This window comes from Echinococcus granulosus, assembly GCF_000524195.1.
Source record: "Echinococcus granulosus chromosome Unknown EG_S00015, whole genome shotgun sequence".
Classification (NCBI taxonomy): domain Eukaryota; kingdom Metazoa; phylum Platyhelminthes; class Cestoda; order Cyclophyllidea; family Taeniidae; genus Echinococcus; species Echinococcus granulosus.
In genome coordinates, this window is record NW_020170395.1 from 1,000,814 (window position 1) to 1,028,334 (window position 27,521).

At 41.6% G+C, this 27,521-nt stretch overlaps 3 protein-coding genes across 3 annotated transcripts in view; 1 reads left to right on the forward strand and 2 right to left on the reverse strand. All coding sequences in view use genetic code 11, as the record gives it.

The window, feature by feature from the left end:
- The window catches only part of EGR_03100 (hypothetical protein), a gene marked incomplete at both ends in the record, with an annotated part of 2,196 nt that extends 1,230 nt beyond the window's left edge, over positions 1-966 (reverse strand). Inside the window, 2 exons of the mRNA XM_024492349.1 lie at positions 693-851; positions 907-966. Coding sequence (XP_024353275.1) covers positions 693-851; positions 907-966 — 219 coding nt within the window. The remainder of the gene's footprint in view (positions 1-692; positions 852-906) is intronic.
- A 70-nt stretch (positions 967-1,036) lies between these two features.
- On the forward strand, positions 1,037-1,597 carry EGR_03101 (N-acetyltransferase NAT13; the record flags this gene model as incomplete). The annotated part of the gene is made up of 1 exon (XM_024492350.1): positions 1,037-1,597. One exon carries the CDS (start codon positions 1,037-1,039, stop codon positions 1,595-1,597), a length of 561 nt encoding a protein of 186 aa, XP_024353276.1.
- A 2,767-nt stretch (positions 1,598-4,364) lies between these two features.
- EGR_03102 (hypothetical protein) lies at positions 4,365-27,521 on the reverse strand (the record flags this gene model as incomplete). The annotated part of the gene is made up of 24 exons (XM_024492351.1): positions 4,365-5,113; positions 5,474-5,543; positions 5,611-5,709; positions 6,003-6,089; positions 6,218-6,371; positions 7,189-7,442; positions 8,306-8,419; positions 9,112-9,207; positions 9,487-9,582; positions 10,191-10,280; positions 13,882-14,079; positions 15,155-15,642; positions 18,425-18,500; positions 21,101-21,421; positions 21,500-21,633; positions 22,714-22,874; positions 23,018-23,092; positions 23,868-23,945; positions 24,294-24,340; positions 24,555-24,645; positions 25,282-25,459; positions 25,882-26,060; positions 26,983-27,283; positions 27,317-27,521. 24 exons carry the CDS (start codon positions 27,519-27,521, stop codon positions 4,365-4,367), a joined length of 4,341 nt encoding a protein of 1,446 aa, XP_024353277.1.

A 27,521-nucleotide genomic window follows, 5' to 3' on the forward strand; every position in this document is an offset into this window, starting at 1 on the left:
TGTGGCACGGTTTTCGAGCCATTCTAGTAGTCTCTCAGCTCGTCCGTATGCAACATTGCCTTATTACGCCATCAACGAAGACTTGGGCACTACTGTAATAAGATAGTGGTTCATCCCTCGTTTCTGGTGAGGCGCCACTTTTGTGCTTGGAATTAGCCTCCTTGTACCTCGCTGGGTGGGCTGGCCTTTTGGGCCATGCTAATAGCCCAGACACCTTCTCCGTGCTGAATATATGTATTCTGCCCGAGTATTGTGTCTTCTTTCGTCTTCAGGGAGTCTCGGGACGCTGCACTACATCTGTACTCCTTTATTTATCGTTCCTCAATAAGGAATGTCCTTTTTCGACTTATCTAGCAGTTCCATGTAACAACTATAAAATCATTCTATTTTTATCGGAGATTATGACTAGCAAATTCGATTTAAAACCTAGGCTTTGTTTTGATTGTTAATAAGAAAGAAGAGTTCTTTTGAGGCCCTCCTGCAAACTCAATGAAGATGCACATAATTTTCGCAAAAAACCCAAGATTTTCAGCAATGGTTAGGGTCACAAGCATGCAAATAAGCAATAAAATTGCACACGAACAAAATAATGTTAGGCGCTTTTGGGACATTACCTAACCTGCACAAATGCATGTGTTGCATCGCTGCGATCTATTTTTTTGCAATACAGTTTTTCGTATACTACAAAATACCTTAATGTCAACCAAACGTTTAATATTAATGGTAATTAATAATGCCATCATTAATATCACTATACTAATCAGTAGGAATATTAGTAATCTTAAGTGACAGCTTGCTTGGTTGCTATTTTGCCCCAGAAGAAATAAAACATGGCGTTTTCGATGATTATACTGATAAAGTTTAATAAAAATAGATAGTAGCGTTTACTATGTCTGCGACAGTAACATTTTGCCCGTTATCGCTAGATGTGAACATTGTAAATGGACAAATCAAATACCCGCGCATTTGAAGTGCAGCCAGTCTAGCCCGTCTAATTCGTGACCGATTCTTCGCCGCTGGCGTACTACACACCTGGATGACATCGGCAGAGCCCTCAATTAATGGTTCTGTGACTAGGCTCAGGAAAGCAGACGATGTGCGCATTGAACTAGGCGAATTGACTGTACACAATGTAAATCAGCTAAAGATTATTAATAGAACGGTTTTTCCTGTACATTACACGGACAAATTCTACACTGATCTTCTTAAACAACCACAACTCTGCCGGCTTGCTTACTTTAATGACATAGTTGTTGGTGCAGTTTGCTACCGATATGAGAAGGTGGACGGGTCGGATAACCTCAAGAAGTGTTATATTATGACCCTGGGTTGTCTGGCGCCTTATCGTCGTTATGGTGTCGGTTCTTTGCTTCTTCGCCATGTTCTGCGGAAATGCACAAAAAATAAGCAAGTAAAGTCAATTTATCTTCACGTGCATATTGAAAATGATGCTGCTGTAAGGTTCTACGAGAAGTTTGACTTCCAAATCACGAGAAAGATTGAAAATTATTACCACCGGCTTTCACCGCAGGATGCCTACATTCTGGAGAAACAGTTGGACCACTCCGTTCCAGTCAGTGATTCAGATTCTGACTAAATATATGCCCGTACTACACACGAATATTTACTTTGCCACTTCCTCATGGGTGGGCATTTTAACTTACTTGATGCAGCTTCTGTATGCTAATACTGTGTAACACTAGTTGCTCTGGATTTTCACTGCCTAGTTTTATATTTTCTTGCCTATTTGCTGTTTTGTGTTCTGCACATCGACTACATTATTGCCTCTAACTATCGTTGGTTTTCATCGACATTCTGGCAAAGTTAAGCGTAGTGGTTTTGCTTTTAATGCTCGTTTCATTCCACCAAAATAAAACTGTATTTTATATTATTTCGTATGGCAAAAATTTTGATCTACACCAATTGGGATTATGTACCTGCTACACTAGGCGTTCTTAGAATTGCTGAGTAATGGGGTTTCTTTTCAAGAGCATGAAACGATCGTCTAATGGAATGCCAGTGAATAAACAGCATAAGTGATTGATACTCTCTTTCACATTGCCCACCGTTTTTTTATTGTATTCTGGATAATGAGGTTTTGTAATTTTAACTTTCCGTGGTTTGACTCGGTTGTATCCGTGCTGGGGATTATCATACCTGTTAGTTTAGCGAAATTGAGTTTCGGTATGTTTCCAAATCATGCTTGTTTTTCTACGTTGCTGAGTTTGAAACAGGAAGTTTGGTGGGTATGCAAACATCTTCTTTGCTATGTACTACATTCTTTAGCTTGGACTCCTGCCAGATTATACTACTGTATCAGTTGTACCCTAATTGAGACGTACGCGCGCAAAAGCTCAGCCGTACCAGCTATTGGGCCAACTCTATCTTTTGGTTTTATAAAAATTCACTGCTGTACAGAAGTCGTATGCCTTGGTCGGTGCCTCGGTGACTACGCCTGAAAAAGGTTTCTGTAAGACGGTAGACTGCGGAAAGGCACCTTCTTGCCTCCTATCTTTGTGGCTCACGTGGGTTCATCTGATATTTAAATGCACAAGCCTGTGGTGCAAGTGCAACTCGTCGCAAGCGCCAAGTGTACCAAGCCATAATTGTGATTGAGCACATACAAGTTTTCTCCGGGGAGTTATATATCTCGCCTTTGAAATACACGCTCTTGTTAAACTAGTTTTCTAGTTGTAACTTCATTCTCATAGTTGGATTTAAATGATCCTAATTTGCAATTTTCTGACCCACCGAAAGGCGGTAGCTAACGGCGTATCGCAGTTCAAAGGTACGCGGATGACCATCTGGGCGCCTTGACGTTAACATGGTCTGGATAGGAGACGACATTTGTGGGAGATATCATGAGGTCAGTTTCCCTTCACCAGATGGGACTTTGAAAATGAATTTTATTTCTCCAAAAGTGCACAACCACTGTTCCAAACGTAAATCCTGTAGTTCCAAAAGGCACTAAAGCCTCACATACGATGCGCAATTAAGTAAAGCGAGACCTCTGGAGTTTACAAAAGAACAGGATGAACTTTGCAAGGTTAAAATACACTTATTTTTACCATACACCGCGACGTTTTCGATGTAATCTAGCTCTTAAGTAATACTAGAGAAGCTTTGGGGCGGGAAGGTTCGTCAGTGCAGCTGAAACATCCCGAGGCAGCCTACTTCACGCCGTTCTCGGGCTCAAAAATGTATCGAATTCGAATCTTTCCATGATTTAAGTGCGCGTTTTGTTCCTGTGAGGAGATCATGTGCCCAGGTTTTATCGCTTGTCATGCTACCATCCAGAAATTCCGGATCGTTCTGCTTATTGGAAGCAGAAACTGTCGAAGTAGCCAGTGCGCACGCGCTAGCTTTTTTAAATCACAGATGTCCACCATTTTCGTGAAAACATGCCCCTTGCACAACTTAATGGTAGGCTATGCATCGACCATTCAGGCTCAGGCGCTCCATGTAGCAACTGAATGTTCGCAGCGTTAAATGACTGTAGAGGCTGTGCAATGAGAGCAGAGTCGCCGCGGCCGTGGTGCAAGACTAATCGTCTTTTAAATGTCCTACCGTTGAACGTCGCACCGCCGCAGCTTGTTACATTTGAAGTCACTTGTAAATGCAAGTAGATATTTGGGGTTCCGAGTTCGCAGAAGGCTTCGGTACCCCGCACTTCCACGCGCGTACCTACTACCACTGTGGCCTGCCATCTTGATTAATGTCCAAGCCAGGCAAGAAGGGTGCGCCGTCCGCTGCAGGTAGTGAAGCTGCACAGTTGGCACTTCCTACTCCAACTGGTGCTCCGACGGTAGCACGTTTTTTTGTGTAGGTTTCTGCGACACTAAGTCTCAGTTGGACTTGAATGACTTTCACGAGTTTGGCCGACCAACCGCTAAGGTCAGTGGCTTGATACGGAATTTGATCACGTTTTGTGAATCTGCGCCTTTTGAGTTACTCTTGTGAGAGAGAGTTTCTAAAAGACGCATCTAGCATCACGCGCCATGGCGACAAGTAGCCTGACGAGCATTCCAGCCAAGCGACTTCGTTTACACACAACTCACGGTGTGTTGAAGCATGCACGTGTGCTTCAACGCTGAGAGTGGTTTGAACCTTATACCAATTGTATTTCACGAACTCTACGTAAAAATGACGAGTTTCCTTTGTGTAAGCTATCTTCTACAACTCATAAAACAAACGTGTATTCCGTATGAGCATTGCTAGGCGACAATACCACGGTATAAATGCAAGGTCGTTCGATGATGCAGAAGCAAATTTATGACAAAATAGGGGGACAGCTAACAAAAAAGTAGTCGGAGACATAAAAAAGTATATCAATAAGGTGATAATGTTGAGCGGTGTGCATCGCCTCAATTGTCCTCAAATTCGCCCTCCTCCGAAATCGCACTGCCCGTGGAGGCTTCTACTCTCCTTGGTGGCGATGCAGACGCCGGTTCATCTTCAGTATCCTTCAGCAGACTCGCTAGTAGACTCTTCAGCCCGCCCTTAGCTCCCGCGGAATCTGTGAAGTCCTTGGCAAGGGTAAATTTGGCCTCCTGTCGGTGGAGGAGAGGACAGCTGTTTCGATAATGCGGAGAGGTGGTAGTGGAGGCAGCGGCACTGACAAATCTTTTGCCTCTCCGCCTTCGCGGTCGTTCATCCTCGGAGTCGCCACCGCGGCCGCACTGGTAATGCCAATCCCAGACTTCTCTAAACACTTGTTTTGAGCTACTGCTGCTGGAGGTAATAGAGGTGGAGGAGGTGCTCGTCTCCGAGTAGACGAAGAAGAGATCGATAAAGCTGCCTAGCAGACGAAGCAAGGGTTTGTCTTGGGGTTCCGCCTCGACTGTAGGGGGTGGTGGTGGATCAGAGGCTTCAACAAAAGTCTCTGGAGTAGTTTCCATGATCTCAGGAGACTGCCGAATGGGACTAGAGGAGGTGGTAGTGGTGGCCACTGAGCGGCGATGTGATGAGCGAAATGAGGAGCGACGACACCAGGAGGAAGACGAAGGTGTCTTGTAGCCAATACGGTTACCCCGAGAGTCGTCAAAGAGGAGTAGAGTGAGGATTTGGGTGAAGAGTTCACCCGGTGAATCACCACCCACTGAAGTTGCCAGGGCTAAAAATGAAGAAAAATTTCCAATGTATATTTAGTACTGACAAACGTTCAGTAGGATTGGATATCAGACGAGATAAGAAAAACACGAATTTATGTTATTATCGGCGTAAAGTCAATAAATAAACCTAACCATTCTCTTAATTTGGCAGGTGGATACCGCTAGATTTAAAGTTCATATTCATTTTGTTCGAAAATATTGCGAAATTAGATTAGTAGCCCTACCTAGCACCAAATTTCGTGCCTTTCGTTTAGCTAATAAATATGCAAAATCTAAATCAACGGACCCAGAAGTTGAGGAGAAATAGCCAAGGTTATGTCGAAAACTTTCCATACGATGCAGATACAAGATAAATGACTTACGTTCCGGAGCTTCCAGAATATTCACGACCACCAGTATCACACCACAAAGAAGGGCTGTTTCGGCGTCCGGCTAAAAGTAAGGTCAAATATACCAGAACCCAAACAGCATCTAAACGGTAATTAGACAAGCGACTCACGGTGATAGCCGTCGCAAGGGATTCGATGAGCTCACTTTGGTACCAAAACTGACTCCGAGCGTCAGCATTAGTGAGAAGATTAGCCAGAACTACCATCGCCTTAGAGTAAAAAAAGACCTAATCAATGGTCCTGCTTTTCTAACAAACGATTAATGAATACCCCTAAGGCCCTATTCTAACTGAATTAGTACTGTTTAGTAGAAATAAAAGAATACGTGGTGGCACCAAGTCTTCAACAGGATAATTAGGTAAAACGAAACATTATGCAGAAATATGGTAGAAATCGGTAAGACTGCATGACAGTTAGCAGTGACAATAGGGTAAGATGACTTGATTGCCAGAAAAAAAAACAATAATATTTATTGTGATAACCCTAGGGACAGAAAACCTACCTCATACTTGGCACTCGTAGATTGATTCGATGACAACACCTTTGCCAACAGAGAGAAAACGCCCTCACTGTAGTCCGTCACTTGTACCTACGGTTAATGCAAGAAGGTGCATGGCTGCATGACATCTGACCACACATCTACACCAAGCCACCACATGACAGCAGTACGCATTAAATAATTGTTACTTAAAAGACAATAAGTAGATGAGGACACACCTCCTTCAGAGCGAATATGTTGCGAAGTAAGAGAAGGCTCTTCTGAATAAAGTACAATTCCAAGTGAGTTCGGGAGGGTTTAGAGTTGAGAACACTTCCACTTGTCTCAAATACCACCGTCTTCTCCTCATGTCTGCCTACCGCAGGAGCATCGCTACAAATAGAATAAAAGGATGTCGCATTTAAATGTCTAATGGCTGTCTTTGATCATACGAAAATAATCCCCGTTGAGATGAGAGCGGTATTATTGATTATTCTGGAAAAATAAACAGAAGTTTGATCCTTTTTAACTTCAGCAAACCGTGGGCAATGGTTGAGGTATTTGAAAAGAAATGCAGATATGCATTAAATGTAATAAATCGACAATAAAAGCATCAACAAACAATTTATGTCAAGTAACTTGGAAAAGTAGCGCAGAGGAGAAAAAAAACATCCCCCATCAGACTGACCAATGGAGATTCAAAGACATGGGTGTGTAAACCCAATGCCCATAAAGCACGTGATGATAATAGCAAGTTCCCACTCCTTTTGGGTGTGTGGGGAAATCCTGCTACAATAATCGCAAAATCATTAAGGTTACTTTTTTTCAGATCATTGCTGCATAAACCCACAAAATTGTGCAAAAAACTGCGGAATGATGAACTTGTTAACGTTTGAAAGGTGTAAAACTAAGCAAACAAATTTCAGAGGATAATATGTTACCCTCATAGTTGCAATTGATGATCTTCAGTCGACGCATTTGTATGTTCGTTTTGATTGCAATTCAAACACGTGGACCCTCTAGCCTCCGGTTTCGGCCACTATCTTGGTGACATGAGGCTCTGTTTGTCATACTCACTAACAGTTCACTAACCCTTCTGCATAATTATAATGAAGTTCAATTTGGAATCAAAATCTTCAAATGTCTTCAGGGAGGACTTGAACGTTACAAACCACTTTCAAGCTCGAATTTCACGTTACTTTAAACTGACCAATCACCAACAGGTGACGAAGGAGAGAGGAGAGCACTACATTGGGAGATGACTTCGGGAACAGTGCGAGCAGTGTCCAGACGCTCAATCGCCTCCAGCCGGTTGGCCAGTCGATTAGAGGCAGCAGTGGCAGCCGCACTGGCCAGACCCCAGACACCGTTCAAACGGAGGGAGAGTGCGATTTCCACTTCCTCACCATCGACACGTAGGAGGGAGTGAAAGACGTCAATGCATTTGACCCGGGACATCTGGAACTAAGAATTCGGCAAATACCTGAAGCAGTCTGAAACAACTGTTTCAACCTAGCTGGCAATTATCTAGGGAAAATTCATGGGAGAAATTTTCATTGAGGTTTCAGGCACAGCAAGTTGATATCAGATTCTGCGGACTAGTTATTTGGACTGAGAATATCGTTTCATAAAGAGAAAATGCGTTTGTGAGAGTGATATGTGAAGTTTAATGCAATGCGTTCACCCAAAATACATCAATGTCACCAGCTTCAATGAGCATGTGTCCAAAACCTTTAGGCCGTGAACATACAAAGCGAAACATTTTAATGTTTCAGGCTATGAGCTAACAGTGTTCCACGCAAGTTACATGTCAAGGCTAATCTAAAAATAGAGCTTAGCAGAGCATGATCTTGTACGAGCGGTGATAGTTAATTTGTGAAGGAATAAAAAAGCAAAACGCATCAGAAACTGAGACTGGAAACAAATAGAAACATCTCTTGCGTGAGTAAAAAAGGGATTCCAATAGGATGAAAAGGGACTAAGATTGTTGCTTTAAAGATGCCAACGGCAGTAGCTTCAATGAGCATATTTTCAGACTGTTGATAGTGGGACGCCAAGATTTATTAGATATGCTAGGTTCTAGTAGCCATGCCCGGAAATTCAAGATGAACTAATGGTCTTGATGTCAGGCATTTAAATAGGAGTAACATGTTTATAATGTGTTAAAACACGTCTATATTGTAATACCATGGTCATTTAAAAAAAAACAACAAAATTGCATTAAATTTGAGCTATTTAGACTTGAGATAATGAGGTCGTTAGCATTTGAATTCTGACATCCATTTAATGTTAGGTTACTGAAGTGGTAGATGGAGTACGACCCTCACATCAAGATTGGGAAGTTGACAGAGTTGGAGATTGACCAGCGTTGAGGAGGCAGCGAGCACGATTTCCGCATGATTTGGATCGGACGAGACCGTCGGCAGAAGACGAGTGCACAACTGCGAAAATAGTAAACAAGTTAGGTTAGTACCTTAGGGCTGTCTTATCTGAGAGCACTGCGTTCAAACGATTTATGTGATTTAATAGGGAAGTGGAGCTAGAAGGGTTTCAAGTGGTATATTTTCGGTAGTAGAACAAATATTTAGCACACCTACCGGCTGTTGAAGAAAACTCTAAGTGACCACATGACCTAGAAAGTTATTAATTGGGGACATCTAAAACCCAGATTATTGGTAATGAAGACAAAAAACATGGCAGTCTTGACTAGAAATCTGCAGACAAATGGCGGAACCAAGGCCTTGTTAAGCCAGTCCTTGAAGGAAGCATGAATGTCAATAAAAAAGGAATAATAAATAGGTCATCATTGTAATGCTCTGTTTATTTGTTTAACCCTGTTTTGGTTTCGTGGACACTTAAGGCTCCACTTTTGTACTTCTGCTGGGTGGCATTATCTCCGGGCCATACTGGTAGCACCCAGCTCTTCTGTACGCTGATAATAGATATTTTGCCCGAGTATTATGTCTTCATTCGCCCCCAGGAAAGTCTCGAGGCGCTACGCCATCGAAACTATTTCCTCCCAATAAATAAGTCACCGTCCTATTCATCAAAAGGAAAAGACTAGAAGTCCACAAAACCCTACTTCTACATCGATAGAGGAGGACAGAGAGGTGGAATAACTCAACAAACCAACCTCGATTAAGCAGTCTATAATTGAAACATCGCTGAAGAGGGTGTGCAGTAGAGCGGCTGATCGTGATAACCCGTGAAGCAGTTGACACACAGCAAGCTAAAGGGATGAGATAGCATCAGGATTGTTGTAAAACAACGATAAATTTCAAACCTACTAAATATGTGCTGCAATAATATCGCATTATGCTGCTGTGACGTAAGAAGCAAGTCCTTAGTAAAAAATGCGCTGCAATGGAGCAATTAAAGCAATTTTTATGCTAGAATGGAAAAGTGGTCTGGGAATTTACGGATGGATGAGCAATGTGATGGCGAAAATCTGGACTGAATGCGAAGAGTAGCAGTAGTGAGAGAAACAAGTAATTAAAAGGGCTAGTACCGTGAGATTGAGACTTGCGGTGGAGGTGCTTGTGGTCAAGGAGGGATGCGTGATGAACATCTGGATGAGAGCTCTAGTCATTGACAAATCACCGATCTGAAATTAGACGATTAAGAAGGTAAATAGTTGTCATTTACACCTAAAATAAGGACTTTGATGAAATCGCTGACAATACACGCATTCACTTGACTGCCCATATGGTCTACTGCTCAGGAAAATTTGGGACTTATTAGTCGAAATGTAGTTTTATGCATTCAAAAAGTGATTCCCGTGACCCTATTGAAAGCATTACAGACGCTTTTGATCGGAATATAGTTATAATTCTTGTTAGCTCTGGAGCAGCTTGACTTTTGTGGGCTATGGTGGTCGACTTTCTTCGATACCTTAGCAGTGGAGATGGTAGTAGGTCCACAAATACAGCACTGGACCTGAACTGATTCAGCGTCTTTTTTAGTGCAATGTCTGTTGAAATGGATGACATCGTCACTCTTCAGAAGGGAACTATGAAATACAAGGAAATGAAATGAACCCGCCCACACAATGCAAGTATTTGCGCCAGAAAGAAAAGTATATATAGGGGAAGTATAACTAGATGCACATGAAGTAGTGACATCAACATCGTCCGGCACATGTATAGCCCGAACAAATTATTTTGATATGCCTTAACCCCTCTAATAAACAAAAATTTACAGAAATCAACTTACTCGGACACGAACACCTTCACAAGTAGAGACAAGACAGGCAAAAAGGCGAGAGAAGGGGATGAGTTGTTCCAGAAAGTCGGCGTAGTCATCCTTATAAAATGGATTAAAAGGGATGGTTTAAAGCACTTGCAGGCTAGCCAGCAATGCTAAAAGTCCAGACACTTCAGCCACTCAAAAAGGACTAATCACGAAGTATTATGCGCTCATATGAGGAAATTATTGTGAAATAAGACAAGTTACATCGTAATGAATGGAAATTCATTTCACCACGAATATCACTGCGTAATTGGCGTAGGGTAAGGGAGAAACCGTGTGACAGTGTGAGCATTTCACATTTGCAAGACTTGACAATTAGTCAGAAAAATGCTGGCAAGGAAAGAATTCTGGCACTGAAAATTATAATAATTTGGCGCTTTTAAAAGGCCTCCCACAAATGTACCTTTCAGAAAAACAGCTAAGCGTTGACCGTACCCCCAAATGTCAATCGGGAATATCTGATAAGACAGCTCGGTTCGTTGTTTGCATAATTCCAGGGCAGATCATATTTGCAGAATGCAAATATGACATGAACCTCCTACAGCAGTAGGCAGTTGTGTACGCCAAAAAGAAGCTGATTTAAATGTCATAAAAATTGCAAGAAATACACTATTTTGACGTCGAAGCAAATGATAAAAACTAGTTTATCGTAGTGTGTGTATGGAATATCATGTGACCAAAAGAAAGTCGAAAAACAGTGAAGAAAGGCTTCGAGTACTTTTTTCAAAAACTAGCCTCACGGAGTCCGAGCTAGACAGCAAGCCAAATTCCGATGCAAATTCATTTCAGTATCGCAGTCCCACTATGCCTTCAGTGGAGTTTCTAAGAAATAATTTGCATCAATACTTGAGCCTCATCCCTTTTCCAACCCTTTCTTGACACCCGCTCAGGCACAAATCCGCCACCTGTTCCAACAAGCAAAATACTTCCTTTATTTGACCAAGCTTTCAGTAAAACCATTCCCCTCGTTTTACCGCAACTGCGAGATTTTTGGTTGTTTGCCAGCAACTATACGATGGTCCTGCCTGACCTCGGTGTAAAAACTGCCCGACACGAGTTCTTTATCAACTTATGCCAACAGTTTGTGTAAAACTGTATCACAAACAGACTGACTGGGTTTGAACCACTAAAAATAGATGTGGAAAGCCTTTGGTCTGATGATAAACAAGTTTTTTTTTAGTCACTGAGCGGCAGTCGGACCAGTCAGTTCGGCAATGCAAGCGTCGGTACCACATAACAATAAAACAATCGGACCGCAGTGGTCGACTTTCCCTTAATGCTGGTGGAAAATGTTCAAAGCTTTCCATGAGTTATAACGCCTTGGGGAACTTGTCTTCAAGGCTGCTTACGCCACAAACTTACTTCATGGAATCATCCTTTCAAACTACGCTAAACTCACAATATCTAGGCAAATAAATCACTAGCCTAGAATGAATTGGTGCAGTTTAGACCGACCGAGGCATATTTTACAAGAAAACATCACTCTAAGTGAAGATGCATGTCGGCGCTATTAACGACTGACAACGATTTAAGCCATCGGAATTGGCAAGGGAAAGACAGTTCTGTCACCCAGTGGATCAAAAGAACGGACCAACAGTTCATGAAAGTGAGGAAGTGTACAGCCATTCGTGACGTCGAAAATGGAATCTTTAATGATCTTATAGAGTTTGGAGAAGTGAAACAAAATGGTCACTTCACATATGGCACAAGCAACCAATCAGAACTTCGATGTCTAGGCCGAGGTGGAGAGACGAAGAGGTAGGTTAGCACCTTCGCTACCACCGCCGTCACATGTATACAACGCCCCAATTTTCTTATCCAAACATGGCGCTACAAATGTCTGAAATGTTTTCCTTAGCAGTCCTTGATAACAGGCAGTGCAAAATCGTACTGCAAATTAATTATTTTAATTTAAAGTGGTAGAATGGATGTAGGGTACTTTTGATCTGTAGATAATTACATCTTGGAGTTGAAGTGGTCAAGCGATTTAAACCACTTCGAATGGTGTCACATATGACATCTAGGTTATGGCAGTTGATTTTCCTCAACGAATGTGGCAGAGAATGCGTTTTAATTTTCATCCCTATTAGCCCTTATGGAAATGAATAGCTGATGCAAAATTACCACACTCAGATACCTAGAAATTGAGATGCTCATACTGACTCTGGAGGTTAGACACAAGCTTCAACAGATACGCAGTAATTACACCAGCACTAAGTTAGAAGGATAAAAGGAAGAATGTAGAATAAAAGACAATGTGTTTAGATTAATCTACCACACATATCGTGACGACTGCTGGAAAAATAAGGCCCCAGAATAAATCCAAAGGAGTTAATTATCTTTCGAAAAATAATATGCAATAAAACATCTTGGAAAGACACATAAGGTTTTGAAAACAATGATTAAAGTAGTGGTGCATTATATCAATTATGCAGTGCTTCAGTAGAACTGCTTCACATCTTTGAACACTAAATTGAGTCCGAGGACTTTTCATTAGAGATTCCATCGAGTTCCTCATTCATCCGAGCGCTTCACAACGCGCACAGAAATGAGTAAAATTTAACTGCAAACAAAGTTGAACCCATTTCTTATGAAAAAAATAACTGTACAAAGGATGCGCAGCATGAATCGAAGATAGCTTTCGGAACGCGGTCAGAAATTGGTGCTCCTTCACAGGATTCACCATTCCACTGCGGGATAAACAAGATACCGCATAAGCTTTTCGAGGCACGCAATAAAACTTACGGTAAAAAAATGCGCAAAAGACGAAATAAACCATGAAAGTGGTAAGTGACACCGTACATATTGATAAGATTGCAGTTTGATAAAAATAAATTCAACGCTGCAAGAGGCGAGCCTCCGTGTATTAATCTAAATTTTAAAAATATCTACAGAACTTGATAACCAAGTCAAAACAAAAGCACCCAACCAACCAGAACTTGAGACTCTTTTTGTTTAATAGTTTCAAAAGGAACTAGGAGTCATGCCAACTCGTGAGATGCATAGTAGAAATTATTATGAAAGCTATATTCAATTAAGGGTAAAGTCAACAAATGAGGGAAATAGCCGTCAGTCTCACCAAGGGATTGAAATGTTAAATATGCTCAATTTAAAAGCATTAGACTATTACAAAATCCATTCACGAGGAATCCTATCAGGATAGTTTATTTATTTAACAGTGTAGTGTGCTGAACCGCTAATCGAATGTAATGAGACTACGACTTCGAAACCAAAAACTTCACTCTCTAGGTTATCTGTTTCAATGATAAGAAGCATGGATTGAAAATGGTCTTCAAGTTGCAGGATAAAATCGGCATGCGTTTATCAAATTCGTAGTTCCATAAGATTTTACATAAACCCTTCAAAATAGGGTAAAATTTGTAACAAAAACCGCATGAAAGTACGAAATAACGCGGTAGAAGATATATTGAGTTGTGATAAAGCTGGTCATCATACCATCTCTACCAAGGGCTGTTCGAGTTTGCTAACCTTTTTGGCATTTTTTCAGTGTGTGCAAAAATAATCGTGTGCTAATCGCCGACCACGTGGAATGGGGACGCGACTTCAAACCACAGGCACGTGAGAAGTCGAGCAAAAGCTACCACAAGCATAAAACGAGCAGCTTTCGAAATGCAGTTAAGAGAAGCGAACTCACGTAGTCGCAGGTGGGTTGGAGGGCCTTGAGCAGACAGGAGACAGTGTCATCGAACTCGGGAGTAAGGAGTTGGCTGTAGAGCAGGCGGCGATGGAGGCTACGACGCTGCTTAAGCACCAACACCACCACGTGGCAGGCCCATGTATTCACACCCGTGCCACTCAGTGGGAGGCTATTCTGCGTCAGCGGCTGCAGGATCTAAACGAAACCACTTCATCCCAATCAATGGTTCCGGTGGTAAATGCCCTATTCGTGCCATCTTATCTGATGCTGCATATACCATTGAGTACCTAGTAGCCCCCAGCCTTTGTGCCTTCTTCCATTGAATCAGTTAAAGCGGTTATGTCTTGTATTTGCATTCAGAAAGCCTAACCAGCGCACCATTGCATATTGCCCCTCTAAAATTAGACACCCATCCTAATTTTTTAGTCTTGCAACTAAGCATCAAACTTTTTAAAAGCCAATGTATGGCTTAGAGTATGACGCAAATTATCCGGAAAAAGAACTATTTTGCACTAAAACTTTGTGCCTGTCTTGGGCAAAAGGTGTTTAGAAGGCACTACAATTAATGAGCGAAAAATAATTCTTGAATAATTCCAAATGGATAATGTAATTGGCAAAATTCCGGTGGTTTCCAAACCTCATCATTGTTCACCCATGACTAAAAATAAATTTTAGTCAGAGTACAGCGCAACGACAGTGAATTAAAGATTAGGCGAGAAGGCGAAAATTGGACCATTTTCAATGTACTTAATTCCAATAGGTATAAGGAAGGGATTTGGTTTAAAAAATCCCAGAAGCAGAATCGGGCCAATAGTCTTTTTAAGGCGCAAGTGAGATGTGATCACACTACACACCATCCGACCTTAGATCTTTGGACGAATCCAGCTTCTCAAGAAATTGCGCACCACGGACAAATGGAAATACAACTACTTATATACGAAAGCTTTTTTTCATAAGACTTGGAAGCAAGTACACAAATGAACCACCTCTAAAGAATTTGCCTAACATCCAAAAGATCTATACAGGATTTAAAAAAAATAAAGATATCAAAACAGCCATATAATTGAGTTAAATAATTTTCAGAAATCAGGACGCTTCATTTATGATATTTTGTCTTCACGGAATCTTTCAATAATGATAAATACTAAGTACATTTTTTCATTTAACTGACAAAATATACCCCTAATTTGCATGCCACAGAGTTCCCATTAAGTCTGTTCTATGATCCTATAAAAAGTGCAAAGAATTAGAGCCCCCTTTTTACACGAACCTTTAAGGAGATCTGATCGTCAGAGAGACCCAGCCCGTCAGCACGCAGGGTCTCACGACCAAAGCGGTCACAGGCAACGATGACAGTATTTGTCTTCGAGAAGGAGTCATCGGTAGCAGCGGAGGAGCAGCAACAGCGCCAGAACAGGACACCCCTTAGTAGACCCACAAGGAGACACATGGTGCGATCTGCGGTGCCCGAGAGACCGAACGCCCCATCGGGCGAACAGAGACCCAGGGAGTCCATCATCTCCGCTTCGGTTTCTGTCTCTTCCTCGTTGTCATAGTCGCCGTTTTCGTCAATGTTGCTATTCTCATCGAGAGATCGGCCACTGAGACGGTAGATGAGGTGGTCACTGTGCGTCTCGCGGTGGCAACAAAGAGAGCTCACTTTGGGCCCGCCTCGGAAGCCCAAGTAGCAACGGGAGTAGGGTTGCGATAGATGCGAGTAAATAGAGATTAAAGCTGAAGGGTCTGTCTCGCACAACACTACAACAAAGACGGTCTCGATGCAAATATTGGCTTTTTGAAGGTTATGCTACCATCGAGTCGCCACAGTGCGTGTGATACCAATCTCCCAAACTTGTAAATCTGTAATAATGGCACCTTCAGACCTACGTGGCCTAGAGCTCCCTCAGAGCTAACCCAGATGCGTTGGCGAAACCGCTTTACAAGAATAGCAATCGTGATCTTGCTGAATGGAAGAAGGGTATCTGCTGCGAAGACTGACAACATAGGGACGGTTGAATAAGCATCAACTTTTGGCAGGTATCCTGATATCAAGTCGTGCATAATGATCAGCAAGAGAACGAGATCTCAATTGAAGGAGCCGAAACCGTCCAATATAGAGCCATCTCAATTAATGATATAAAACCAAAAATTTGACCTAAGAGTCCGATTTCCATCTATGTTGTAAGATGCTTAAAACAAATCAGGTGGAAAGCTGGGCAACAGTATGAATGGCATCGCATTCAAAAAGAAGAATGAAAACAAGATGTAGCTTCACGTTGCAGTTGCATCACTGCATTACAGTGATTGGCAGATGAAACTGGTTCATTGCGAAATTTCCATCAAGGTTTCGACAATAATCAATCCAAATTCACTTCACCAAGTCAGCGTGACAGGTGGGCCCTTCAAAATCAACGAACTACGCAGCTGTCAATAACATAAGAGGTACCATCACAGCGATTGTTATTCACCTTGCCATATATGTCAGGCACTAACCCAATCGTACCACTGTTTTAATGGACCTTTTTCAATGCTTTTCAATCAGAGAAGTGCAAGGAAATCCACCGCTAGAAGCTAATTCAAAACATGTTTCGCGGGTTCTATTTTGTAGGAAAAGTGTTAAAGCGCAGTGCAACGCAAGTACAAGAACTACTAAATAATAGAATATCGCTCTAATTTCAACCAATTTCACCAATATTACACAAATTCCAGGACGTCATGGGAGGACTTTAAAAATCACTACTTGTTTAGAAAATGGTATTTAAAACAGTTTCTATTAAACAGGAAGGAATTATGACTCAATCGCAGAGCGAAACTACAAGTTTTAGGATGTGTTGAACACTCAGTGCATTGAAAAACGCCATACCAGTGGGAACCGAGAAGAAACTGTGCAAAAGCTCACATGAAATTGAGAAAAGGGAGCCGCTTGGTTGCTCCCTTGTATATTAAACCATTAATAGCGAAGACAGGTCCACTCGCATTAGCTCAACCATGCCGTTCACTTTGCCCAAAAAACATCATATCGGATGAAAAAAACATTTAATTTTAATAAGATTAATGCATCAGAGTGAAATTTGAGTTAAAACGGATGATACATTAGACCGTAACTTTTACTTGGACTAAGAACTCCACAAGGTGAAAAGTGTGAATCGTCAGGCTAAAATTACGATTCAGTTACCAAATGTGTGGTGGTTTGTCATATAAAAGATCGCTTTCTTTTTAAATTGAATCATTTCGCAAATCAAAAAATGTCCTTTTGAGTGGCATCCACCATTCCCATGCCTCACCTATCACGTGACACAAAGTGCACAAATCCAAAATGGAGTGGTCTCCTCAACCAGAATTAAAAATTGGCAGGCTTTCATTGACTAGTCAAAACAAAAGTCAATCCCCCTAGGCTCAGACAACTTGCCCAAATTTAGCCAAAATTCACCTACAAATACCTGAGTCAAACCTTACAAGCTTTTTGCTGAAAGGGTATAAATTTACGCCGGACTTCGTGCAAGAAATAAGCAAGCGTCGGATACGGGAGACCGTTGCAGCTAAAAATAGTCTAGTGCTTTTCCTAATTTCACCAAAAAAAGAGCTATTATTAAACACCAGATTTCCTAAACTCATGGCAAAAGAATCAGTAGCCAGTTTACTCAAAAGTGAAATAAAACAATGTCACTCAGGGGGCAGTCTTTGGTGAATGTGCCAAATTCCTACTTACTGCGAGGTTTATTCCAATCAGATGAGAACTGTCAATTTCACAGAAACGTACACATCAACCATCAAGAGGCCAGGTAGCGATGCTGTTGTTTGCGTGAGGGCGTGCAGGAAAAAGCGCATATACGAAGTCGTGTAGTACTGAAGCCTTTTGCGAACGAGAGTGTAAAACTCGAAACCATGGACAATGACTTGCATTTACAGAGGACTACAGATGCGACAAGCTGCGGTGGTGGGAAGCTTAACAGTAAGACATATGAAAGACCACCAGCCCCCATGCCTGTGCGTTGAGGGATATTCCGGTGGCTCCGTTTTCATCCCACAGCCTTGGCAGTGATTCAATGCTATGAACATTCAGCCAACATGTAGAGCACCTGGATCCTGAATGGTCGTTGTGTAAACCTGGCATTAAACTGCGCAAGGAATAAGTATTCACAGAAATGGTGAATATTTATGCTGCTCGTAAAGCTAGCGCATTCGCGATGGGTTCCACGACAGATTTCCGCATCAGTGATAAAGTGCGGGGAGCCACCCTAGGATGGTTCAGCCGTGGAGATAAATACTTCTATGACAAATTTTTTAAATATTAATTAAACGTCTAGATGACTGTGAAAACATTTCCCAAAGCATGTCAAAAATATGAGTTTTCACATCCCAAAACGTTTTTTGTTACATAAGTTGCAAAGATCCGATTTGACTTGAACATCTATTGCATTTCCAGCTGCTTGGTTACGTATGCTATCAGACATAGAGGTTCATAGGGAGGAAAAATTAACAGCAATCCTTGATACCTAGAGTCAACACAGTGAGCAGCATAAAACAAACACAAACTTACCCCTTTTAAACGTCTCAAATGCCAAGGGGACATGGTAGATAGCGAAGAATAATATTTTGAGCGAAAACCTGGCAACCTGAAAATAAAAAAAATGTCACTCACATGTGAGGCTGAGTCAATAAACAAAATGCTAAAATGCACAGCCTCATTTCTATTGTTAAATTTAGCTAAGGTAACGCCATAATATACCCCTCCCTTACCCCACACACGTATTTTAACGGCCCTTGAAATGACAGAGGCAAAAGTACCCCATATGTCACGTAGTATGTTGCTGCCGTAAGAAGATGGGGAAAATGAATGCATTTTAACAGAGATGTTTAGCTGTATTTTACAGCTCTTAGTTAAGGTGACTCATCCTTGAAATATGAAATCGGGTCAACAGGCCTCTGAAAGGAAGGGTGGGTAAAGTGAGTTAATTAACAGAAATGAGACGGGTATAAAATCTGGGCGGTCGACCTGGTCTGTAGCGAAGTAAGCATTATAGGTGGTCCGATTGCAGAGCTCTGCAATGATGAAATGTGCCATCCTTGAAGGAGTGCAATAACAGCCGAAGCGTGCAACTTCATAACGAAAAGCCCCTATCCGGACAGAACTCCTGATCCAGTAAAATTGCCAAGAGGGGTCAGTGACGTTGCGGCCGCATAATTCTTTTTTTAGTTGCACCCAAATTCGATGACTGGCGCAGTTGGTTCGTCAATGTTTTTTCTTTACAGCACCGGCTACACTGTGATGGCCGACGTGAGAGGTTGACCATGGAGAGGGATGGGGAAGATGCTCGAAAAACGAGAGGGACCAGGTAATGCTTTGATCATTTAAACCCCAATTTCGGTTACGCGGGCACTTACGTTCGCGGCATTGTATCTCGGCTGAGTGGCATGGTGTCCGCGCCAACCCAGTAGCCCCCAACCCTTATACATGTCGGTAATACATTTTCTGTCCTCGTATAATGAATTCTCGGCTGCAAAGTGCACCCAAAATGACTCATTAATCATAAAAGGACGGGAAAGGAGGGCCCCAAGTGATGTCATGTCAAATAACGAACGTTTACACAGAAACATCATCAGGAAAAGGTAGGGTTTCGCAAGGATTAAAGTTGCCGCAAAAAGAATTATATCGGGTTGTGAAATGAGGAGACAATAAGCGGAGTTCAAATTTTATCACTTCTTCACAGATATATACCCACGGTCTTTTCACTAAAGTTGATAAAAAGAGTAACGTCATGTACATTCTTTGAACATTGCTTTTCGGTGTCTTCACCTTGGTGGTGACTTTATGGGAAAAAAGGAAAATAAACAGTTCCACACACGTAGCAGTCTAAAACAACGGGGTCATCAAGATGCATAAGTAAACACCCATCCTTGATTAGGTACACCATATGGGAGTTGTTCTGTGACGAAGAAGACGGTTGTGTATAGATATTACTGAAAATATTGCCATGCTCGTGATTCTTCAACTCAATCACCATTGACAGATTATCAAATAGAAAAACATTGCATAAATCCCTTTCCTTCAGCTAAGATTTTCAAATTTCTGCAAATAATTAGTTTTATGTTCTAAGCTGTGCATCTTGTCACCGTTTCGGTCTCATGAATAATTGTGGCAAAAATCACGAAATTGGTAGGATTGGGTTCCGTTTAATTTGCCAAGAAGTGTTCAGATTCCCGGGATTTCCCTTCCTTCATATGTATGACTAGACGACCCCTACGTTATAAGAAATCAGAAGCATCATCGTTGCGTTTCTGTAATCTCCACATGTCCGGATCATTCCATTAAGAGCTTTAGGCTTCACATCAACAATACTGTACCACTCAGGAAAAAAATATCGACGAACTCAGAGGCGATTAATTTTGAGATTGTGCGTTTGTGATGAAATTGTCCATACTTTCTTCCCATTTGAATGCCATTCACATTTATTTTAGGTTCCCAAAACTACTTTCTGGGTCTCTAAACGCCGTTCTATTTCAATTTGTCATAAAGTCGCGCTTTCCATAAATCGTGTCCAATTACCCTAAATCGCATAATTTAACCCATGGAAAGGTAAAATAGAGCTAGATAAAGTTAAGAGAAGATGAACGACTAGCTTTAATTGATATTTGCCAGCCCTGCTTATCACAGAAACCTGCCCCGTAATTGGAAGGGAAATAGGTGAAGATATTAGGATAAAAATGTTGGATAGAAGAAAAGTTGCAGACTGAAATGAACTTTAATGAATCATTCGTATTCTCGCTTCCCTACAACTATTATGATTTGGAAAGTGCTAGGCAACAATCTGAGTGAAGGGTTGTAATCAACCGAAAGAATCCTTAAAGGTCACGTTAATAAAGATGATGAAAGCAGAGAGGTAGAGAGCGCAAGAAATCTTCCAACACTTACGAAAACCATCGATAGAAAGGAGCAAGGGAAAATCTCCAACCAACCTCAAAGCATATTTCATCCATCCAATCTCGATTATTCTCAACCATTGAATATAGCTAGGAAAAGTTGGAAATGAGAGGGATTGGAATAAAATCTAACTACTTTCTATGCCCACACTTCACTCGCTATGGTAATCAGCTGCAAGAGTAGAAAAAATACTTGAAGAAAAGAGGTGACATAAAAATAGGCACTAATTGTCCACATTGATGAACGAGGTAAAAAGAAAGTTAAGCAAGAGAAATGAAGAGAGGAGCAACTAACCGCATGCGCGGCGGCATCGGGACAGGGCGCCGAATTGGCCATATCAAAAGGAAGGATAAGGCCGCGATCCTGGTTAAGGAGAGGTGCGTGGCGTGGACAGGCGGTGGCCATAACGCCACGATGAGCCATGCGCAGCAGCACCGCGCCCCCTCGTCCCGCCAACGTAGCGCACGAGGCGAGGAGGGCGAGAAGTTTGGTGAGGCAGACGAGAGTGTTCGCACCCGCACCGCCTTGGAACCTTTCGACACCCCTTCGCAACGCCTCAAATAGCGCCTCATTGAGGTGAATAAGATCAGCTAACCGATCGATTGTGAAGACATCCTGTACGCAGAAGGGCAAACATGAACCAAGCACGAACTGCTGAGAGAGGGCAATGATGGGCAACTGATGTTTGCGTACCAGAGCGGTGGTTTTCTTAAACGCGGGCAACGACTCAAAGTCCTGGTCCAGGTTGTCAGCTTCGAAAAGGGTTTTGAGTAAGAGCATGATTGCCTCACGCAAAGGGGGATCGGAGCTTTCACAGCTTAAATTTGCTGGGTAATGCAAAAAGGTATTGTCTTAGCCTATTGCTCGATAAGTTTAAATTGATGCATTTGTGAAAAAGTAGCCGGGGTGTTCCTGTCATTTTTGCAACTAAAATCAGCGCAATGTTGCATAAATCTATTTGGCAGAATCCTGTTTGGTTTAACGGTATGCAGGACTTTTTTTATGAGACCCACAACTTTACGTAAATCCAGGGACCCCATCAAGAAAGGAGCCCACGTAAAGACGACCATAAAACGATGGTACAGGTGACAAACTTTCGTACTCAATGGTCAACAAACCGCGTAAGAGGACATTAATGTGAGGTAGTTTTGTTGCTCTTTTGATTCTAAATTTAAACGCACTTATCTCAGATTCATTTTTACCCTTTTGTCAATAACTGTAGGATCCGTTGGGAGATAAAGTCGCGTTAGTGAAGCAGAGCAAGACTGCATATCTTGCGGACATCAGTAATCTTATTTTCTAGATACGACATCATATAACATCCGAAAAGCCCCAAAATAAGTAAATTTAGCATAAAAGAGATGCTTTTTGACTAAGCTTTGTGACCATTGGAATAGCTGTTATGGACAGATGCTCTTAATAGGGGGGAGAATTGAGTCCAAGTGAAACGTGTGACAAGGAAACACTACAATCAGATTATGCGAGGCAAACGGGAAGCCGAATGCTTTGCAGGAAGAAAGCTTTAACTAATCAGATAGCTAACAAAGGAGGATGAACGATCTATTAACATTTCGGCAAATTCAGAGGGGACGAAGAGGGTTAGTGATCAAAGCATATTAGCCTTAAGATTGTCCTTTTACGCATCTCTGCTTGTGGCGGGCCCAAGCTTACCAGAAGGACGGGAGGAAAAATGTTTGCACCACTTTTAGCATCTGTTCTGCAATTCAATAGCAAGATTCGAATTTAATCATATAAATCTACCAAAAATACGAGTGCATTAAATTCAAATAACACTTATTTCGGAAAATTTTCGAAAACGTGTCCTCTTACTATCGTTGCTAATAGTTATTCCAAGAAGTCATCTTCATCGTTGTATAGGAGATAAATTATTGTCGGTTGTAAAATACCTGCATCAAGGAGGTCGTTCAGAAAGTCCCTCCGCTTGCACAATTCCTCGGCAAAGGCAGGACTTTCACGCAAGAAACTGGCGTACATACAGAGGAAGTCTCGTTTGAAGATGGTCGAATATTCAGTGGTTGCCGAAAAAGCCGCAGTGAGAGACATAATTCTGAGTGTAAAATAAACAAGCTTGTTTCGTGAACAAAGGGTGTCCCTATACACAGCGCAGGCGTGTCTTCCAGAACAGGTGTCATACATAAAGCACTTAAATGTCTGCTGAGATACCCTTTGGCTATGGAGAAACGAACTAACCTTCCTCGAATAAGATCATTTTCTACGACGATTCGCTTGTTGATTGGATTCGCGGTGATGAAATTGCGAATACTCCTAAACGGCAGCAAAAAGAAGTGGTGTAGGCTTGATGCCCTTTTAATTTGGAAAGTCCGTTTCCATCACGATTTTAGGCCTTGTTTAAACACTGTATGAAATTGCGATTGATTTTTTGAACTTAACTTTATGATGAAGCGAGGTAAAAAGCTCAGAAAAGACCAAGACGCTGCTCAGTAAAACGAGCATTCCATTTCCACTGACCTACATAGAGGAAGCCCTACGTGAATGATTTTGTCAAGCGAGTACACTAATCAATCCACCATGAAGTAGTAACTACCGCAATACGCAAGCGATAAATAGCGCACGTGCTTCCTGTAAGAACCAAAATGTTTTGGAATAGGTGTTCTTCGAGGGCAGTCCGAAGGCGATTATAAATACTGCCACCGCGGCTCAAATCCTCACAGACCGTTTTCGATTTATGTGAATTAAGAATGTCCAAAAACCTTTCACTCTTCAGAAAAAAAACTAGCACAAGTACTTGTCAAGTTTTATTAACTCTATTACCTTCAAGTAGATTATTCGAAGGTTTGAAGGTTAGTCTACTTCAAATTTCCAGTAAAACAAAGGAAAAATTTAAAAGAAATCCAGAATTCATAGAGCAATAAACCCCAGAGATTCAGCTCAATTTTAAGCGTCGTGCGTTCAAAGTGTTATAACAATTAACACTCAAAGTAAAACAACGGATGATGGTAACCCATAGAAGGAAATAAAAAGCCCTCTGGTGAACTCATGACAAAAACTCTTGAGTGGTGCCGGATGTTAACAGGCTCACCGAATAGCCTTGAGATTGGCCTCCAGTGAAGAAGAGTCGAAATCTCGGATGAAGGTCTCCTCAAGGAGTTGGTTGGTTCTGCTCCACGCCATTGATACACCTGACCACATCCCGGGAGTAGGCATGAATTTGGACGCCATATTTTACATTTCTCCAGAGAGGAAAGAAAAATAGACAAGAAATTTGCACACAAAATAAATTGTAGCGGGTTTATCATGTCCACTCGAGAGAATGGGAAGGCACTCTACAACTTTTCCCTTGTCATCAAAAATGGCATGCACAATGACAGCGAGGATAAAAAACATTACAAAACCATGGCAATCACGTGTTTGTGTGATGATAAAGTGGCCATAGGAATGTTGTCCTCACACGATAAGTTGGCGGAAGAACTCAATCCTGTTGTCAAGTTAATAGTCAACAGCGTACCCAATATCACGCGCTTCGTTACCCATTCGAACCCACGAATAGGCCACCTAAAGGTGCCGTGTCGAGGTGGAAAAAAGAAGCCACACAAACGCGCCTCAATCAAAAAGGGGAGAGGCAAGAGAAAAAAAGGAGAACAGTGACAAAGTAGGCATTTATTTCGAAGAGTTATGTAGTAAAAGTAAGGGCAATGTACATAAAATAGTGAGAGAAGGAGTGCAACTTTAGGCTTGAGTGATGCCACTGCTGCTTTCGTCAAAGCACGGTGTCTGGAACAGAGGCGTAGGGACGATCCTTTGGCTGCGGCGACATCGTTGGAGATGGCCCCAAAATCACAAAGTCGGGAAGATTCCTCCTGGCAATGGACGCACAGATGTATGTACACAGGGTGTGTGCTTTAGATAGCCTTTAGGCTCAAATTAAACCCAAAAACGAGCCGAGTAAAGAGAGCAGGATTTTAGGTTAGTTGGGAGCAAATCGTGAGAAGAAAGGCAAAAATTACATCCCCATGAGCCTTATGATAATGTTAGACCTTTTAGAACAACGATGTGGCGGGCAAAGGAGAACTTCGCTTTGGTAAGGTTAGGAGACCATTGGTGGCTTACCATCCTTCACAAAAAAAAAACACTCGATTAGTGTGTATTTTGAAGCAGATAACAGGGTTGAAATAACCTAGGTTATACCGGTTGACAAAGTTGTGGATGTTTATAAGGACGCACGGTGAGAAACGAAGATAACTAATTGCAAATAAGTGTTGGTAACCCACCTATGTTAAGAGGATCAAAAGAAGGAACTCCACACAACGGGACTGGACTATTACCACCACGGACGTATTTTCGATTGTTTTCAAGCTTACCAGCATCAAATTGGTGCAATAAGCATCAGCCTCACATACGCAGTAAGGCAGAAACACAAAGTGAAGAGAAAAGACCTCCACAAGTACTTGTGACCACTTTCACCTAACTTTAAGAAGCACCTTAATTAGCCTTACCTGCTACACCAAATGGTCACGCTAGTACGACAGAAGACATACGCGTTATCAAGGAGGATAGTCTCCATCAGGAGAATGGAATAAAAGTCGGGAACGAATACGACTTCTGTTGCAAAGCGGTATAGGTGCATTGCCAAAGCGTTTGCTGCCATTGAAGGCAGATGAGGTAGGCATCCATCTGACGATAAGAAAAAGAGTAGAACTTACTTAAATTCAAGCTACCATTAAGCTGCAAGAGATAAGGAAACAGTTAAGCGTGCTTTGAAAATCGTTCTCTTTTCACCTCCTGCTCAGGCTACAAAGGTGATAAGATGAACCCTGTTAAGAAATGTCATTCTTTTTCACCGGCTGTTAAATAGCATGTAAATTGAATCGATTCCAAAATATATATTAGCGGATCGCATTCTTATCTTGTATTTAGAAACTTGATTATGACGTTTTAAAATGGAAATTCCGCAATCAAGATTGGTCTGTTTATAATGCTACATGAAAGAAAAACTGAAGTCTGCACCCCTATTAGACATTTTAACGAAATTTATTCTCATAGTGCCTGAAGTATTTGTCAATCAGGTTTACATAAATACCAGCCATGAAACCAACCTTTCAGTGGTCTGTCCATTTCAGGATTTCCTTCACTCTCCTGCCCGTTTTCTTTCGCACGCACAGCTTTAAAGCATCCTGAAGAATCCTGCCAGGAGATTATCTCCTCCATCAGGGTCGGATGCGCCAGCTGGAAGTAGCCCCCAAGTCCACAGTAGACAACTGAAAGCAGAGGACAGCTGTAGCATAAGAAGTCTGGTAGACACATAAGTAAGTAATGTCCCATTAACATCAATTTTGGATTACCAAGTCTAGCTTACCTGAGAAAAATCACACTTTTGTATTGCAATAAAGATTGAAGCAAATTCATAAACATTGTCTTGACGCGGTTTAATTTGCAAACAGATGGATTTTGACTCAAGTGTATTTCGTTTGCTAACATTTGAGGCGTAACGAACGTGCCGTATTTGCATACAATTGATTTGTGGAAATTAAAAACACCTGTAAATAACCTTACTTATCTCGAGCACGTACAAAGGAAAAATTCTCACACAAATAGTACGTGATAGAAATTTGGAATATAATACTTGGCAGAGAACGTATTAAGTCTCCCAAATGTTTAGGCGTAAAAACAGTACGGCCATGGATTCGAGTTACGAAAAAAAAATGCCATTGTCAGGAAATTCACATCGAATAACGATTCATTCGTCGAGAAAAGCAAGACATATGTACTTAACAATAACTAATAATTGAAAAAAAGTAGAGGCAGAAAAAGGCACCTATATTTACTGATCCAGCTACAAAAACAAGACATAAAATGATGTAAACCCAGATAAGAAACTATACTGTAAAATGATGATAACAGAAAATCTTGCTGGCACTCACTCTGCTCCATTAATAAACTCCGAATATGCGTGGAGAAATTCCTTCTTGGGTAGTTTAGCTCGAATTCAGACAGCACCGAGTAGCAGAGAGTTTAACTTATTTGATAAACATCCATCCGTGTCAGATTTCTTGTTCAACAGTCACTCTATAAAATCAATTACAATGATAAAGTTGAGCTACTCTTAGAAGAGCCTGATAATAAAACACCTGGCGCGTTAGCTGAAGATTGCGACGTATTCCTCCAAAAAACATTTCCTCGCAAATTTTAGATATAACACAGCCAGCTTTCGTCCCATTGGCCAATTCAGCCAGACAATTTTCGTTTTGCGTCGAGGATATAACTTAAGTAGAGCTATGGACAATCTCAGAGTACTTGTAGGGCTCTCTGATACATACATTGTATTTCCCATATATGTATTCGCCTTCCATTCAAGCATGGAAAGGAAGCCGAGTTTATGCGACAGTATGTAGTCACTCATAGCGTCGAAGGAATTATTTATCAACGCTGACAATTTACATACACGCTTAATGATGTAAGGTGGCAATAATTCAGTGCGACAAATGTAGCCAATTGAGTCTAAAAGACAAGTAGCAAAAAATTACCACGAACCACGTAAAATAGCCAGTCCCAGTAGACTGTCTATGATGAGGCTTCTGTATTTGTTTCCATAAAACTTCACAGCCTGAGCAAGGGAATCAATACACCTACAAATCTTGTTAGTGTACGTTTCGGAACGAGGAAATGGCCACCCTTGTGTGGACTGCAGGATGTTGGAGAAGAATGTAAAAGTCACGAACACATTCACCGAAAGCAT